This window comes from Brassica rapa, chromosome A07 (genome assembly GCF_000309985.2).
Source record: "Brassica rapa cultivar Chiifu-401-42 chromosome A07, CAAS_Brap_v3.01, whole genome shotgun sequence".
Lineage (NCBI taxonomy): Eukaryota > Viridiplantae > Streptophyta > Magnoliopsida > Brassicales > Brassicaceae > Brassica > Brassica rapa.
Genome location: NC_024801.2, coordinates 17,308,739 through 17,325,084, shown reverse-complemented (window position 1 = coordinate 17,325,084; position 16,346 = coordinate 17,308,739). Strand labels below are relative to the sequence as shown.

The 16,346-nt window shown below is 35.4% G+C and overlaps 4 protein-coding genes across 7 annotated transcripts; 2 read left to right on the top strand and 2 right to left on the bottom strand.

The window, feature by feature from the left end:
- The first annotated feature begins 4,707 nt into the window (after nucleotides 1-4,707).
- Nucleotides 4,708-9,016, top strand: LOC103850270 (growth-regulating factor 4). Its single transcript, XM_009126991.3, has 4 exons — nucleotides 4,708-6,559; nucleotides 6,667-6,855; nucleotides 7,043-7,337; nucleotides 8,450-9,016. The coding sequence occupies exons 1-4, from the start codon at nucleotides 6,346-6,348 to the stop codon at nucleotides 8,844-8,846; spliced, it is 1,095 nt and encodes a 364-aa protein (XP_009125239.2). The 5' UTR covers nucleotides 4,708-6,345; the 3' UTR covers nucleotides 8,847-9,016.
- Nucleotides 9,017-9,278: 262 nt separating this feature from the next.
- Nucleotides 9,279-11,025, top strand: LOC103850267 (putative pre-16S rRNA nuclease). 2 transcript variants are annotated; one of them, XM_033275201.1, is made up of 7 exons: nucleotides 9,279-9,650; nucleotides 9,726-9,880; nucleotides 9,960-10,017; nucleotides 10,270-10,338; nucleotides 10,430-10,525; nucleotides 10,627-10,716; nucleotides 10,809-11,025. In XM_033275201.1, the coding sequence occupies exons 2-7, from the start codon at nucleotides 9,729-9,731 to the stop codon at nucleotides 10,857-10,859; spliced, it is 516 nt and encodes a 171-aa protein (XP_033131092.1). In that variant the 5' UTR covers nucleotides 9,279-9,650; nucleotides 9,726-9,728; the 3' UTR covers nucleotides 10,860-11,025. The 2 variants fall into 2 exon arrangements, with proteins under 2 accessions (XP_033131092.1, XP_009125237.1); XM_009126989.3 differs by having other exon boundaries at nucleotides 9,279-9,880.
- Nucleotides 10,997-12,087, bottom strand: LOC103850269. The gene is made up of 4 exons (XM_009126990.3): nucleotides 11,676-12,087; nucleotides 11,476-11,586; nucleotides 11,318-11,398; nucleotides 10,997-11,220 (listed from the first exon to the last, which is right to left on the bottom strand). The coding sequence occupies exons 1-4, from the start codon at nucleotides 11,904-11,906 to the stop codon at nucleotides 11,146-11,148; spliced, it is 498 nt and encodes a 165-aa protein (XP_009125238.1). The 5' UTR covers nucleotides 11,907-12,087; the 3' UTR covers nucleotides 10,997-11,145.
- An 82-nt stretch (nucleotides 12,088-12,169) lies between these two features.
- On the bottom strand, nucleotides 12,170-16,076 carry LOC103850266 (serine/threonine-protein kinase KIPK1). Of its 3 annotated transcripts, none has more exons than XM_009126988.3 (3): nucleotides 15,913-16,076; nucleotides 13,249-15,174; nucleotides 12,170-13,175 (listed from the first exon to the last, which is right to left on the bottom strand). In XM_009126988.3, exons 2-3 carry the CDS (start codon nucleotides 15,063-15,065, stop codon nucleotides 12,305-12,307), a joined length of 2,688 nt encoding a protein of 895 aa, XP_009125236.2. In that variant the 5' UTR covers nucleotides 15,066-15,174; nucleotides 15,913-16,076; the 3' UTR covers nucleotides 12,170-12,304. The 3 variants fall into 3 exon arrangements, with proteins under 3 accessions (XP_009125236.2, XP_033131091.1, XP_018512370.2); XM_033275200.1 differs by having other exon boundaries at nucleotides 13,249-15,170; nucleotides 15,913-16,061; XM_018656854.2 differs by having other exon boundaries at nucleotides 15,786-16,035.
- Nucleotides 16,077-16,346: the final 270 nt, after the last annotated feature.

Sequence of the window (16,346 nt, the reverse complement as noted above, 5' to 3'; positions counted from 1 at the left end):
CCTTGATAATAGAGAGTCTGGATATTGTGTTAATCACCATAACTGTTTTGCTAACAGGGCCATGTTAAACTCGTGAATCATACGGAATCCGAGGTCACTGTCGTCTCTTGGTAAGCATAATTTCTTCCATTTAGCCCAGTGAAATCTTCTTTTGGCGGGTTTGAACTCCATCAGAAGTGTGCAATTGCACTAGCTAATTTTTCACATATATCCAAGGGTAGCAAAAAACTCTACATAACAGAGGTCGGAAGTGCCAGAGAAAGTGACTTGATGAGGATCTCCTTTCCGACCTTTGACAGCCATATGGATGACCATCCATTTACTATATGTTGAAGCGTATCCTTCAAGAATGCATAATTTTTAATTAATATTACTTTTTAGGTAAAAATAATTTGTTTTAACAATGGTGCACTAAAATATAACTTTTGTGTATTTTAGAACATAAGAAGTAATTAGAAAAAAAAAACTGAACCAAACCAAACCGACCCAACCGAACTCAAACCGACCAAACCAAACCAAAGTGTACGTTTAAACAATTTGGTCAAAGATTTTATCAACCCGAATGGTTCAGTTTGGTTTGGTTTAAAACCGAACCAAACCAAGCCTAAATAGCAGTGTTTCTTTAATTAGATTAACTAAATACATTAATAATATTAAACTTTAAAATAAATTAAGCATTTAACCTAATCATCTAAACAAAATTTTATACATTACACTTCTAAATTAATATATAATAGATACACAACTAAAAATAAAGTAAAAAAAATATGAATCTCATACATTAACATGAAAATAAAAAAATTACCTATGATATTTATATTATGTTTGAAAATAATAACGCAAATTTTTGGATTACATCTTCTATATTGTTTGTCTTAACGTTTAAATATGAGGAAAAAAATCATTTAGTGTCAAATAATGATTTATTATATGTTTTATAAATTAAATTTTGTAACCAAACTAGAATAAAACTAAAAAAAAAAATCAAATCTATTGAACTGAATAAACACAAACAAAATCAAAAGTAAATCGAACCGAACACAATTAAAGCCAAATCAAACACAAACCAAACTAATTTCGATTGACTTTGGTTAAAGTTTTTTAGATCCAAATAAATCAAGCCGAACCGAACCCAAAATTGAACCCAAATTTAATCTGAAATGCCCACCCCAAGGAGTAATAGTTGAGCAAAAATATATAACGGAGTGGTTTTTGTCTTAGATAGTTAGATGTTAAAATGGAGTAAACACCCAAAAAAATCAAAGAATAGAAAACCATTTTACTACGGCCCGGCGAGGTCCATTGGACACGAATATGGAGTAATTAAAAGGTGCTTGCGGGGATACAACTGTGATGTAAAGCCCACAACATAATTGGTGAATTGGTCTCACATCATATAACGGGACCCACTGTCTGAGAAGTTTCCGACGGAAACTAAACCTCCTCCAAAGATGATTTCGTTGTACGGCTCGGTTAGCTTGATTTTTCAAATCTGCGTGATTTGAGGAATCGAGTGGAGGTGGATGAGTTTGGACCGGGCCCTCTTTTGATCTTCATTTGGTCTTGAATATTGGCATGTAACCCAACTCTTCTTTTTTTTTTTTAAGAAACACATAACCCAACCTTTCCTCCACTAAAATTCTCGCTCTCTTATACTCCATCCGTTTCGTTTCGTTAAGTTAGATTTCTTGTTTCACAACAATAGACTTTTTATTGAATTACTATTAGTTAAAAATTATTGAGTATTGAAAATTAGAAAAAACGATACATTTATTATAGTGATTTAATGTGTGTTTTTAATATATGTAAAAACATTAAAAAATTTATTTTATGAAACGGAAAGAGTTTATTTCTAGAATTTGTCAGTATCCACCTATATATTTCTGAATTATATTTTCCGGTTTACTCAAATAAATATGAAGCACTAACATATAAGAATGTAGTCTAGCAATTTCAGTAGTTAATGGAGTTTTCGAATAAAATTATTATATAATGTGTTTGTTTGAAGCAAGCTTTCACACTTTGCTTCAAATTTCATTACTTTTACAGACTTTGCTCTTAGACTTTTTTGTCAAGACATAAGAAGTGCCGAGGGGTGCTAGACGTGACATAACAGATTAACAAAAACTAGACCTTCTTAATAATGTTCCAAGATCTATATTTTATCAAAGACATGTTTATATTACACACATTGAAAGTTTATGATATGAAAATTATATCAACAGTTTATAATTAGATGATATAAATTACCGAGGTTTTTAGCCAGTCACGCGTCACACCTATAATTTTAATTAGGTTTTATGATATTTTTCTTGAGAAATAACCTAAACGTAACTGATTTAGGGTATTTTCAGAATATTGCATATAAATGCCGTCGAAACTGGTGGAAACGAATGAAAAAAGGAAAGACACTTAGGGAGCTCTCTCATCAGTGTCTTAGCTGGCTCACTCCTATATGAAACATCGTTATCGTCCTTTGCTCATATTTATTACTTTTCTTTCCTCAAAACAACAAATGAAAACTATTGTGGCACCACCAAATAAAGTTACTTTGAAATTAATGTGTTCTTGTATTTATTCATCTAAGTGAAGATATAAATGAATGTTTCTTACTTCATCTTAATAAATGTTTTCAAGTTTACTTGGCCTTTTCTGGTAATATATTTGTTTCCCTATTATTGATACTAGAGATTTTTTCCGCGCTTCGCGCGGATTGTGTCTTATAAATTTATATTATATATAATATTATTTGTCGGTTTTTTTTCTTTTATATTAATTTCTTGTTTTTCCAATGTTAGTTTTTCTTAATTTAAATTTATATGTTTATAATTTTTTATTTTTCTTGTTGTAATTATATCTTTTATTGATGGTTTTTTGTATGTGACGTAAACTTTTTGAAATTTTAAAATAATGTTATATATAGTACAATTAACACATTAAAGAAGAGAACATATTCAAGCAATTTTACACTGGTTTTATATGCATAATTTTAAACATTATATATGTATATATTATAAGTTTGAAACATATAAATGCTTTCTAAAGCTAAATACTTGTTCAGAGTTTACATAACTTATCGAAAGTTTTATCTCTTTTTAAATTCAAATCACAGAAAAAAAATATCAAAAAATCAGTATAGATGGGTCTTTTGAGCTTTTAAATCAACACTGAAAAAATTACATGAATGAGATAACAACAGTTTTATAAACAACTGGATAAAATTTGACTGAGCCAAAGATTTTAACACAATATGTTCTTTCTTCTTCAAATTGCGAAGAGCCTATAGACACAAGAAAAAAAATCATAATTTTTGTTTTCACTTATATAACATTTTTTCTCCTTTACACACGGAGTTTATTACACTGCTATAAGCAATGGAGAACTCTATTCATATAAAATTCACATCTATGAATTTTGACAAAGAAGAATTTTAGCCATCTTTAGTTTCGGAATAGACCAACTTCAGTCATATACACTATATTTTCTCTATGATTCATATCTTACAATTTTAATATATGTGCAGATTTTCATGTGAAAAAGCACGCACGCCATTTGTCATTTAACCTATTACTCTTTCCAAAGTAAACATTATAATCCTCGTTTGGTTAGCTCCACAAACTAATCTCTTTGGATCAGTTTACTAAAAAATATGGATACTAATGTCAGAAAAGAATATAAACACTATCAACAACAAATATTGACACAAGACTATTTGGTTCAAGGAACATATTCCACGTAATGCGTTTATATCATGGATGGCTTTGCAGAGAAGACTGCCAACCAAGGATCGCTTGAGGCGTTGGAGGTTAATGTCTCAGGAACGTGCGTCCTTTGTAATCTGGAAATAGAGGCTCACTATCATCTCTTCTTTGAGTGCTCTTTCTCTCGCTTGATATGTGAGCCTTTTGCTGCTGAAGTTTGGATTTTTCCTCCGGCTGATCTACACTATGTTACAGCCTGGATCAATCAACCTCGCGTCAACGCAGATGCACATGCTATTTCAGTCATCAAGCTCTATTTTCAGTCAGCCATCTACCTGCTGTGGAAAGAGCGTAATGCTCGTGTGTTCACACCTGTCTCTTCACTTTCATCAGTCATCCTTGCCTCTCTCGACCGTATGATGCGTGACCGTCTCCTCTCTTACCCGGCAAGTTCTTCTTTCTCCTCTTCTCTACTTCTTTTTTATATTTCTTGTATAAGATCTCTTTAAGGCTTTTATTACCTTGAGTTGTTGGTGGTTGTTTTTGTTTCCTTACTGTAATAAGTTGTTTAAAAACAACAATGTAACCTTTCAGAAAATGATAATCTTAGTATCTTACAAAAAAAAAACAAATATTGATTTATTTATGTGAATATATATTTTATTTTAAATCATTTTAGTGGACGAAGAAAACATCATAATTCGTACAATCAATTTTCTTAGATTCATCTCATCATACTCACCATTTTACCATTTTAATTACATAATTTTACATGAGATTTTTCACCCTCCCCGGTTATTTTCTCTTTATTTATAACTACAATATAAAGTTATAACTATATATATATATATTATAAATTAATATTTTATTTACCTTTGAAATCTAATGATTAAAAATAGAACATAATTCAATATAAATATATGATTCTATTAATAAATTAGCAGTTACAAATTTGAAATTTCTAGAAATATCAAAAGTCATATATTAGTTAATTATCTTTCAAATGACATCTATTTCTAATATTTTATTGATGAGAATATTTTGGCTGAGGTGGATAGTCTCAAAAGCCTTGAATTTAGTCCCTTTTATATAGTAGGATTTAGATATACTAGCGAATCTTGTTTCATTTCTTCTAGTAATCATAAAGTTTACAAATCTCTCCAGATTCATAAATAACCATTGATAATACATTTTCAAGGCATAAATATTTTTTACTATACAAACAGAAATTGGAACCATGACTCGGCCATGACATGAGACAGTCCAAGTAGAAAGAACCGACAAAATATTTAGTTTAATCGTATAATTATATGAAATGTTAATTAGAGAAACTTTAAAATGAAGTATAGGTTCCAAAAAACCAAAAAACTTTCAAATGCACAGACGTTATATACTATATTAGTGAATATTGAATAATAATGCAACAGATGATAAAGTAATGACGGTTACAAATTAGAATGGACTAAATAGTTTATTAGCGAAAAAACAAACATACATGTAATTTAGTGGTTTCTGTCATTACTCAAATTCAAATCTACATATTGGATGAAAAATAAACATATGTAGACCAGTTGAAATGCTAAAATAGTGTTGTGGTAAACATACTAACCTAATTATATATTAAGCGGTTTAATGTAAATAGGAAATTATAGTTTTTTTTACAACAAATAGGAAACCATAGTTAGTCACCTCACATCTGATCAAAATATATTGCAGTTCTCTCCAGGTGCAGTATACTTATGTCATAAACTGCACATTAGCTCACTGTGGAGTTAGCTGTTAGTCAAATCCAAAGTCATAATGCACAGAATCTAATATTCCCTCCGTTTTTTATTATAAGTCGTTTTAGAGAAACTTTTTTGTTCCAAATTATATGTCGTTTTCGGTTTTCTATGTAAAATTTATTAATAATTAATGTTGTATGACCAATGGTAATATATCTTATATTTTTCTATTGATTGAATTGTGGTTAGGTAAATAGTTAATGATGTTTTTGTTTAGAAAATATAAAAAATTAATGGTTTTCTTAATCTACGTGTATAACTGTAAAACGACTTATATTAAAAAACGAAGGGAGTACATTTGTAACACAATTGCTGAAACAAATGACACATTGATTGAATCTTTAATTTTACAATATCTTAATAATATAGGCTTCTCTTTTATCTTTAAGTTACTATACTACTTATGAAATATTTAAATGAGATTATAAAAGGAAGTGATATTTCCAAGGCAGTGAGACATAAACACTGCAGGTTTATCTCTTCATTTGCATCTTGCAGTGCTTGGTTTTCTGACTTACATAATTTTATAATCAGATAAAGATACCGTTATAAAATCAAGTATTATATAAAAACCAAAATTTGATTAAAAAAACCAAACTTTTTACTTTTAAATTTTGTTTTCCCTCAACTGTCTTGTCTCATACCCTAATAAAAAAAAATTTCTTCTTTCTCTAGCAACTGCCTACAAAGAACAAAGAGAAGAAAAAACTTTTTGGGGTCACAAGCCAAGCACATAAGACTTTTGTTGTGGTTGTCTTTGCTTATTAAGCCAGGCTCTCCAAGACACAAAGAAGTGGAAAAAACTATCCCAAAAGCAACCAACACATTTCTCTCTCTCTCTTTCTCTGTCTCTCTCTTCCATGGACTTGCAACTGAAGCAATGGAGAAGTCAGCAGCAGAATGAGTCAGAAGAACAAAGCTCTGCAACTAAGATATCAAACTTTTTCTTAGATCAGATTCGATCCCAAACTGCAAGTTCTGCTGCTGCTGCTCTACCTCTCTTTGTCCCTGAACCCACCTCATCTACCTCAGTCTCATGTTTCTCTCCTAACACGTCCTCTTCCAGGTTTCTCAGTAAGTGGTTCCTTCTTTTCAAAAGGGCAAAAGACTATTTCACTCAAATGTTGAAGTTATTGCTCATTCGTTTATCCGGGTTTTGTGACTTTTGTCTATCTTTTTAGAGATGGGAAACTTCTTTAGCTTGGCACAGTGGCAAGAACTTGAGCTACAAGCACTGATCTACAGATACATGTTGGCTGGTGCTTCTGTTCCTCAAGAGCTTCTCTTACCCATCAAGAAAAGTCTATTCCAATCTCCTTTGAACTTCCTTCACCATCCTCAGCAACAGAACTTCCCTCATCACCAACCTTGTGAGTCTCTCTCCCTCTTGTTTATGCTTCCTTGGAAAATATCTATGTAGAACATCTATGAGAAACAGAGAACAAGACAAGTTGGGTTTATTAAACATTCATTGTTTTGAGTTAGATTTTTTTTTTTGGTTTATAGTAAGTTAGAAGCAAACATGGTACTAATGAATACACACTAATATAAAAACAGGGTATTGGGGAAGAGGAGCAATGGATCCTGAGCCAGGGAGGTGCAAGAGAACAGACGGGAAGAAATGGAGATGTTCTAGAGATGTAGTAGGCGGTCACAAGTATTGCGACCGCCACATCCACCGTGGTCGAAACCGTTCAAGAAAGCCTGTGGAAACCGCCAAACCCGCCACCACAACCGCCGCATCTTCCTTTGTCTTAGGCGAGGATCTTGGTCATGGACCAAACAATATCTTCTTCTCATCTGACTCTTCACATTCTTCAACTAAACATCTCCACCTTACTAGTCATCAAAGGTACACAAAAAAACTCTGATTAATTGAAGTCATTATAAGCTTTGGTGGAGAATCTTGAGATTTAAGACAAGTGTTTTGTTTTTAATAATAACAAAAGACTAATTACAAAAGAAAGCCCTACATGACAGTAGATAAATATGTTGAAATTATTAAAACTCCCTGTTGTTTGGGATTTGAGAATAGTTATTGCACTGTGAAGTGATGCTGTGAGGAAGGGGTAATGTTGGCAATTGGGTGACAGAGAGACTTATCATCATTTTGTGAAAAAAATAAAAACATTATTTTTTTCCTTCTTTTGTTGAGAGAGACAATGATAACCACTTGGATTTGATAGAATCTATTTTTTTTTTTTACTAGTTGGGTGAGGCTTTTAAATCAGAGGAGTAGAGAGAGAGAGAGAGAGAGAGAGAGAAAGAGAGAGAGAGAGAGAGAGAGAGAGAGAGAGAGAGGAGAGAGAGAGAGAGAGAGAGAGAGAGAGAGAAGAGAGAGAGAGAGAGAGAGAGAGAGAGAGGAGAGAGAGAGAGAGAGAGAGAGAGAGAGAGAGAGAGAGAGAGAGAGAGAGAGAGAGAGAGAGAGAGGAGAGAGAGAGAGAGAGAGAGAGAGAGAGAGAGAGAGAGAGAGAGAAGAGAGAGAGAGAGAGAGAGAGAGAGAGAGAGAGAGAGGAGAGAGAGAGAGAGAGAGAGAGAGAGAGAGAGAGAGAGAGAGAGAGAGAGAGAGAGAGAGAGAGAGGAGAGAGAGAGAGAGAGAGAGAGAGAGAGAGAAGAGAGAGAGAGAGAGAGGGAGAGAGATGTATACTAGATAATGACATTGGTAGGACCTCACTGAAAGCTGACCAAACCTGCATAGAAGAAAAACAAAAGCTTATTCTGCAATCACTTCCCCTAAGACCACATTTCATAAAGAAGAAAAAACAACTTAAGTTATTGATTTATTTATCTAGCTCTATCCCGTTTGATAGTGGAAAATCATGTGCCATTAGTAGGACATGTTTATTGACTTAATCATACTTTATACTCTACTTAAATGGATCAAAAAGTTTTGAATCTTTTTTTTCTTTAACAATGTTCATGTCTTGTTCTAATTATAAAAGATGTGCGTTTTGTCTCTCGCAGTTGTTCTTCAGGGATGAAACAAGAAAGTAACAAAAAGAGGCCATATGAAGCTCACAGTGGACTCAGATCAGATGATGGTAACACCCTGAGGCCTTTCTTTGACGACTGGCCACGATCATCTGATTCTACCTCAAGTCCAATGAGCTCATCCAATTGTCATCTGTCCATCTCCATGCCCGGTAACACTTCATCAGACGTCTCTCTAAAACTTTCCACAGGCGATAAAGTAGAAGAAGCCAACAACAATGAGAGGGAGCAGCAACAAAACATGAATTGGTGGAGCAGTGGAGGGAATCACCACAACATGGGTGGACCATTGGCTGAAGCCTTGAGGTCAGCCTCTTCAACGTCAAGTGTTCTTCATCAGATGGGAATCTCAGCTCAAGTCTTTCATTGAAGAAAATGTTACAAAGCCCAAATCAAGTCCTCTTCTAAGCTTTTCTTTGAGACTGCAACTTTCTGCAGATGTCTTTCTCTGTGTTTCAGTGATGTTGTGAGTCCCTCTGCAGAAATATTTGTAATAATGTTTGGGACATGTGTAAGCAATGGAACTTTATTTTTTATAATCAAGACAAATATGATCCTCTTCAAGTCCACTCTATGAGATATCCTTAATGCATTCAAAGCTGCTTATCAGTCTTTTAAGTTTTGAGTTACAATGTGAATGATCCAGTAACAGTCATTGAAGCTTATTATGTTACTCTTCACTAACAGAATTAGGCATCAGGGTATAAACAGTTAAACGAAAACCGAACCGATAACTAACTGAAAACCGAAATATATGCGTGGTTTTCATATTTTTGAAATTGAAAACCAAAATCGAACCAAAAACCGAATTCATACCTAAATATGTAGAATACAGTTTTGCCTAAAACATCAATTCTTATGAGTTTTAAATTTACCAAATATTTTTTTAAAATACTAATTATAAACTGAGTTATCCAAAAAAAATGAATGATCCAAATATTTTTTAATCCAAAATATTTAGGATTATCAGAAAGAACCGAATGTATGTAGTAAATGTAGTAATTTTGACTAGAGAAAACCGGTATAATCTAAACCGAAACAATTTCCAAAAAACACTTAAACCACTCCGAACCAGCTGAAACGAACCGGAATAAACCTTGTCTGGTCCATCCCCATAAACCCTTCCATAATCTCGCTAGGTTTCGTGCTGAAAGTTTCATTTGTCTAATTGAAGGTTTTGTTTTTGGTACAAACAATCCTCAAAGTTCGTTCAGCTGCTTCGGACGTTTGATTTGAGCTGTTTGTCCAGATAATGAAGTATGTGAAGCCATTGAGGTTACTAGGTGATGCGTTGAAGACAACAAAAGTGTCAGTCCCTGGTCGGTTCCTAGGGTTAGATGTTGGTGATAAGTATGTCGGTGTATCTATTTCAGATCCTTCTAACATGATTGCTTCTCCATTGAGGTACATTTTACTTTTTTTGTAAGTAATAGTCAAATGGTTCAATCAGATATTAGTTGAAATGCTTACTTCTCTCTTGTAGTGTTCTGCTCAGGAAGAAAACAAACATTGACTTGATGGCTACTGATTTCCAGAATCTGGTTGGTTCCTAATCTTGTGTTTTAGCTGTAGCTAGATTGTAAGTAGATGCTAAACAAGCATACAGTTTCTAGCTCCTGTTAAGAAGTGTTGAAACCCACCATTTATAAGCTGTTTTTAGTTTCTCTGTGAAACTTTACTATTAAGTTATATGATCCAACACTAGTTTCTTGACATTATTGTATATAATCTACCAACATTCAACAAGTAGACTTATGAATTCTGTTCGGGTACTGCCCTTTTACTCGTTGCAGGTCAAAGCATTTTCTGTGTCGGGCTTAGTGGTTGGTTATCCATTTGGCAAACTGAACAATGTTGAAGACGTAAGTTTTTTTTCCCCTCACTGAAGTGCTAAGTATGTGTCCTCTTGACTAGCACTTATAACTAGAAAGTGGAGTTTTCAACTTGGAACAGGTTGTCACTGTGAATCTTTTCATTGAGGAACTTCGTAAAACCGAGAAACTCAGGGATTTGAAGTACACTTACTGGGACGAGCGGTTATCATCAAAGGTATATATAGTTTATTCCGGCTTAGAAATCTTGCAAGCTATAGCATTCATAAGTGTTAGCATATAACCACTTTTAAGATCTCATGTAATACTTTTCCACAGACTGTTGAACTGATGTTGAAGCCCTTGAAACTGCATCCGGTTCAAGAGAAGACAATGTTGGATAAGTTTGCTGCTGTAGTTATACTTCAGGTACGGTCACTCATTTCTGCATTGGTTAGAGACTCTATTCCCCTCCTTTCTTGCTTGGAAACCTCTTTTTATGTTTTGATTGTTACTTGCAGGAATACTTAGATTACGCAAACAGGTATGTGAACAATGAGCCAGCAGAGTAAAAGGGAAACGGGTTATGACAAATTTGGTTTGATTGTTAACAACCTCCAATTCTCTATAAGAGCTAGTTTTAGATATATGAATATTTTGATGTTTGTTTGCTTGTGACATTATCTATTGTGTACAAAGATATCTTCCATTTAAGCAAAACATTATTATCCTTAAGCATTAGAAAAATCATTCTTTAATCGTGCATCATGTTACATCTTAGCTCACTTTTAATTGAAATGACCTGAATAGTCTTATACAAATTTTAAAGGTAAGATCCATGTGGAATTTTTCCTCTCCTCATTGCAAAGTTCCAACAGTCTTGTTGATTTCCTCCAGTTTCTTCATCCTTAATCTTTCGCTTTCAGCCAGTAGCTGCCAAACAAAAGTCACTAACACACTTTAGATCTGCTCTAGGAATCTTCTACAAAGCTTTTATAGTCTTTCAATATAGTTTAGAGACCCATATTACCTCCATTAACATGGAAACAAGGTGAGTTTTCTCTTTGTTCTTTTCGTTGAAAGCTTCCAATGTCTCTTTGTATTCCTTCTCCTGGTCCATATCATTCTCTTCTGTTAAGCAGAACTACAAAGTTCACAAAACATTTTAAAAACATATTCTGAAAGAACCTTCTTCTGACAGCTTTGAGCCAAAGATTTGATATCTCGATTCGCCATGTCAATTTTCTTCCTCACCATTCCAACTTCTTTTCTCATAGGATCTCCCATAATCTCCAGCTCCTGTTTTTAGTTACAACATTATCTACCTTTATGTATGTTTTAAATCCAACCAACCATGTCTAAACCAAAAAAGGCTTTGATGTACTTACTTCCAATGTTTGAGTCAAACATCTTGTAGCTTCCTCAGCAAAACCAAGCCTCTGTTGAACTTTTTCCTTAACAGTCATCTTCTTCCTCTCTATCTCTTCTTCTCTTGCTTGAAACCTAGACACCGTCACTTTCCACATCTCTTCTTCTTCGTTCTCCTCCACTGGAAGCTTACCGTTGGTGTTGCCTGCAGAACCTGCAGCAGGAGCAGCTCCTAAGCTCTTGCTACTCATTCTTGTCTTTCTTTCTTTGTTATTACAACAAGTCTCTCATATGTCTTTCCCAACATCTATTTATGGTACTTCAAAAGTGTCTTTTGCTTTTGCTTCAATTCAATCTTCTGAAACGTAATTGCTTTGCTTTTACACCATTCCAAAATCAAACCAAGCAATCCCGCCAAAAGTAAAAGTTATAAAATCAATTTCAGTGGAGCCCAATCTGATGATCAAAGATGAGCTTTTCTTCAACAGTGATGCAATCTTTGTTGAGTAGGAAATAACTTTAATTTATACATACTACTAGACTCTTGAGAACTTAAAAAGGATTTTATATGATACATTACAACAACGTTTACATCTGAATGCTTCTACCAGAAAATTTTCTTGTCTTTTTTTAATGACCCTTACTTAGCTTAGAACAACTCAAACTCAAGATGATCACCTATGGCTTTACATTCAAGATACCTATCATCATTGCCTCCAGGTGAACCTGGTCCACCACCAAACTCATACAAATCAGGCAGCTCAGGCGGTATTGCGCACCGGATAAGAGCCCAGTTCAACCCTTCAAAGAAAGGATGTCTCTTGATCTCTGCTGATCCTTTCTCTGATCCGAACCGGTTCTCTGGTTCCTTAACCAGAAGCCCTCTTATCAAATCCTTCGCCTGGAAGCTCACCAGCGGGCTATCTGGAAACTTGAGGTTCTGTAACACAACATTGGCCAAAGTCTCGTCGTTGTTGTGACCTTTGAAAGGTGTTTTCCCATACAAAAGCTCGTAGAGGAGAACCCCGAAAGTCCACCAGTCAACCGCAGCGCCGTGTCCTTCTCCTCTGATGATCTCCGGAGCTAAGTACTCGTGCGTTCCCACAAAGGAGTTGGATCTCGCTTCTGTTGGTTCAGCCACGAGCTGAGGCAATGATCTCTTCAAGCGTTGTTGGATCCTCGAAAGATGATCAGCTCTTTGCGGTTTTCCACCTTGTTGTTGGTTTGAGGAGAGCCTTGGGCTGAAACAAGAAACCTGGCAAGATGGCTCGGTGATGCAGAATGGTTGTATGCAGCTGGAGGTATGGTATGGACCTGATACTCTCGCAGGATCGTTCCCTGGAGGAGAAGTTGACCTCAGAAGAGTAGGATTCACTGCACAACGGAGCGAGAGGTCGAAGTCTGTAAGCATAATGTGTCCATCTTCACGGACTAGAATGTTTTCAGGCTTCAGATCACGGTATATAACACCAAGCATGTGCAAATACTCCAAAGCAAGTAGAATCTCCGCAACATAGAACCTGAAAACCAAATTCAAATCATCAGTTTTTAAGTAAGATCTAGATGGCGCGAGTGAAGAAGACAATCTTTTACCTTGCTGCAGGTTCAGGGAAACATCTGCCTAGCTGTTTCTGTCTAAGCACATGAAGATCTCCTCCAGGGCAATACTCCATGACTAAGCAAGACAAGTTATCTGAAGTAAACTGTGCGTATAGTGTAGGAAGGAAAGGATGGTCCAACATTTTGAGTATATCACGTTCAGCTTGTGCCCTTGGACTCTTTTTCCTTCTTGCTAAGAACTCGTTGTCCATGACCTTTATGGCAAACAAGCAGTTTGTACCAATCAGCTCGGCGAGATAGACTGTTCCTATGTCTCCGCAACCTAGTTTCTTGAGAAGGTTGAAGCGTTGTAACCCCAAAGAGCCGTATTGCAACTTGACGTGCTTGATCGCTTCCCATCTCACATCCATCGACATGTGAGGCTTGTTCCCACAGCTAAACCTGCTTATATTGCTCCCTTCACTCATGCTTGTGCTCCTGCTGTAATCTCCAAGACTATCTTTTGAGCTCAAGGAGAATTCGAATTTCTCACTTGAAGTTGGATTATTCTCTGCTTCCTTCTCATCTCTTGCGCTGTTACCACTGTTGTTACTCGAGGTAACAGCTGGTTTCGTGACGACAATCTCAGCTTCAGAGCTCTCACTAACATTACAAGAACCAGAGAAGTTCTCATCTGCTACTTGATGAGCTTCTTTACCAACATGATTTGAAATAGAGCTCAAACTGTCTGAGCATAACTGAGGATCATGACTAGTGGTATAAGAGGGAGGTGGGTTATCTATGCTGGTGCTCTTCAACGAAGAGTGACATCTTTGGCAGATGAGTTTCTTTGAACTAGAATCTAAGGAACTCTCGGTTTCTTCATCCTTCTTCGTTGTGTTAGTAACAGAAACGATCCCAATCTTTATCTTCTTCTTTACCAAAATCTTCTTCTTTGGCTGCTGCTTGGGACGTGGAATCATTCTTGTTACCTTGCGTACAGTTTTGCTCTTCTCTGTTACTGAGCTAGCTGCATACTCCAGAGCGGAAGAGAGAGTTTTCTCTTCAAGCTCCGTTGCATTATCTATCTTACTAGAATATGAAGGCAGTGAAGTAACATGTTTGTCTACTTCTTTCACATCATCGTCAAGAGAGGTAACGTTTTCATCTAACTCTATCTCAGAATCTCCACTGTCAGAACTCAGACAAGACTTGTTGGGTTTATGCAACGGTTTAATCTCCTGCATTTGAGTTCCCAATCTTTGTAATCCCAAACTAGTTCCAGCTTGAGATAGCTCAGAAATGGGGTTAAAAGGCTCTTCAAACCGCGGAGGTACACTCCTTGAAGAACTTGGTTTATCTTGTTCCGGCATTAAAGGCATCTCAACCAAGCTTGCTTTACCCTTGGACCTTCTACTAGATTCATTAGAAACTTGGATATACAAACTCTTGATCCTGTCTGCTTCCGAGACCCTCGGAGACGCAGCTGCTGATTTGGACAACCGTTTCTGAGCAGCCATCTCAGAGGCCTTGGAAATGCAACGGTCCCTCAGAGCCTGCTTCAAAGAGACTGAATCAGAGAGACCGAAAACTCTAGGGGACTGAGGCGTTCCCGGTTTCTTCATGGCGATTCTATTTGAAGGGCTTGTGGTCCTGCTTGGACCTGCACTCGCGCTTGTTGCAATGTTATGGAAAGAAGAGCTCAGTAGCCTGGTTGATGGCCTCACAGGTATAGATTGAAAAAGCTTATCAATGTCACACTCTCGCTGCTTCCACTCCAAATCTTTGCTTGATGATCCCAAAACCGATTTACCATAATGTTTTGCTAATCTGACTTCGTCCTTCTCTTCCACAATCTCACATGAACCCATTGCAACAGGTTTTTGCACAGAATCTAAACTTCTGAGGAATCAAAGTTACACATTGTCATTCATCTTCTTCTGTGCTATGTTTCTAAACTTGTGCAACAATCAGAGCCACCTGAAAAAAAAAAAGAACAAGTCAAGGGAAAAGAAAAACTTGTAAAGAACAGAACAGTCACAATGAAAGTGAGTAACTTAAATGTGTGTAGACTGATAAGAAATAAGAAAAAAGAAGTAAACTTTAAAGAAAGGAAGTGGAGAAACTAAAAGATGAAAGCAAACAGATCTACAAAAGGGCTGTAAATGAATTGGTTAGGTCACAATCATGAAACCCTACACAACATTAGATTTTAAAGAAAACATTTTTTTATAAAAAAAAAAAGGCAGAGTCTTTGGAAAGTAAAGATTAGTTGAGTAATGGGAACAGAAACAATTATTTACACCAAAAATTCAAACCGCGTTAGAAGAAGAATGGTTGAACTAAGTCTCAGATCTCATGAACTGAATATATTAGGAAACAAAGACTATAGTAGCTGAAGCAAGGAGTGATGAATCGATTTAATCCAAATTAAATACAATAAATTAAAAAGAAAGATTCCACAAGCAAATCTCAAATGTGAAACAAAGCTAATCCCAGAAAATTAAAACAAATTAATTACAAACGGAAACTGGACAAAGGGCCAGTGAGAGAAGAACACCACATAGAGAAAATGAAAGGTCAGAACCCACCAGAGAAACCTCCTGATTACGGTCCCCAAATCTCATGATAAAGCAATAAAAGAGAGTTACAGAAGAAGATAAAGTGCAAATGAAGAATAATGGTTTAGAAAAAAAAATCTAAAAGAAGAGGGCTTACCCAGAAAGGAGGTAAGGCTCATAAGAAACTTCAAAAATCGAGGGAAGTGTGAAGCTCAGATAAACCCTAAATGGCTTTAAGCTTCAGGAAGAAGATCCAGAGAGAAGGATTTAAAAGTTTTTTTTTTTTTTTTTATTTATGGGGCTTGGTGTAATTTTTTTGTTTTCGGTGAATAGTGTTAAAGAGATGATCAAGTTGAAAAAAAAAACATGGTGGGCCCCATAGCATATATTTGCGAGTCTTTCATTTTATATGCGTCAGAAAATAATACTCCATTGCATTCTTCAAGAGATATTTTACACTATTAACATCAGAATCTATATTCAAAATTTTACCTGGATTTTCAAAACAATTAAACAACCAATTTGAATCAACATACAGTGTATATAGAAATAGATTGTATTTATGCACTTGTCTAGCCATTAAATCTTATA

What these genes read in the sequence shown, in the direction of transcription:
- LOC103850266 (XM_009126988.3), bottom strand. Translation starts at nt 15,065, where the DNA reads ATGGGTTCATGTGAGATTGTGGAAGAGAAGGACGAAGTCAGATTAGCA. An exon ending in TTCCCTGAACCTGCAGCAAG is followed by an intron (nt 13,176 to 13,248) that starts GTAAAAGATTGT and finishes TTTGGTTTTCAG; the next exon opens with GTTCTATGTTGCGGAGATTC.
- LOC103850269 (XM_009126990.3), bottom strand. Translation starts at nt 11,906, where the DNA reads ATGAGTAGCAAGAGCTTAGGAGCTGCTCCTGCTGCAGGTTCTGCAGGC. An exon ending in GTTTGACTCAAACATTGGAA is followed by an intron (nt 11,587 to 11,675) that starts GTAAGTACATCA and finishes AACTAAAAACAG; the next exon opens with GAGCTGGAGATTATGGGAGA. An exon ending in TTGTTTCCATGTTAATGGAG is followed by an intron (nt 11,221 to 11,317) that starts GTAATATGGGTC and finishes TTTGTTTGGCAG; the next exon opens with CTACTGGCTGAAAGCGAAAG.
- LOC103850270 (XM_009126991.3), top strand. Translation starts at nt 6,346, where the DNA reads ATGGACTTGCAACTGAAGCAATGGAGAAGTCAGCAGCAGAATGAGTCA. An exon ending in CTTCCCTCATCACCAACCTT is followed by an intron (nt 6,856 to 7,042) that starts GTGAGTCTCTCT and finishes ATATAAAAACAG; the next exon opens with GGTATTGGGGAAGAGGAGCA. An exon ending in CACCTTACTAGTCATCAAAG is followed by an intron (nt 7,338 to 8,449) that starts GTACACAAAAAA and finishes TGTCTCTCGCAG; the next exon opens with TTGTTCTTCAGGGATGAAAC.
- LOC103850267 (XM_033275201.1), top strand. Translation starts at nt 9,729, where the DNA reads ATGAAGTATGTGAAGCCATTGAGGTTACTAGGTGATGCGTTGAAGACA. An exon ending in ACGAGCGGTTATCATCAAAG is followed by an intron (nt 10,526 to 10,626) that starts GTATATATAGTT and finishes ACTTTTCCACAG; the next exon opens with ACTGTTGAACTGATGTTGAA. An exon ending in CTGCTGTAGTTATACTTCAG is followed by an intron (nt 10,717 to 10,808) that starts GTACGGTCACTC and finishes TGTTACTTGCAG; the next exon opens with GAATACTTAGATTACGCAAA.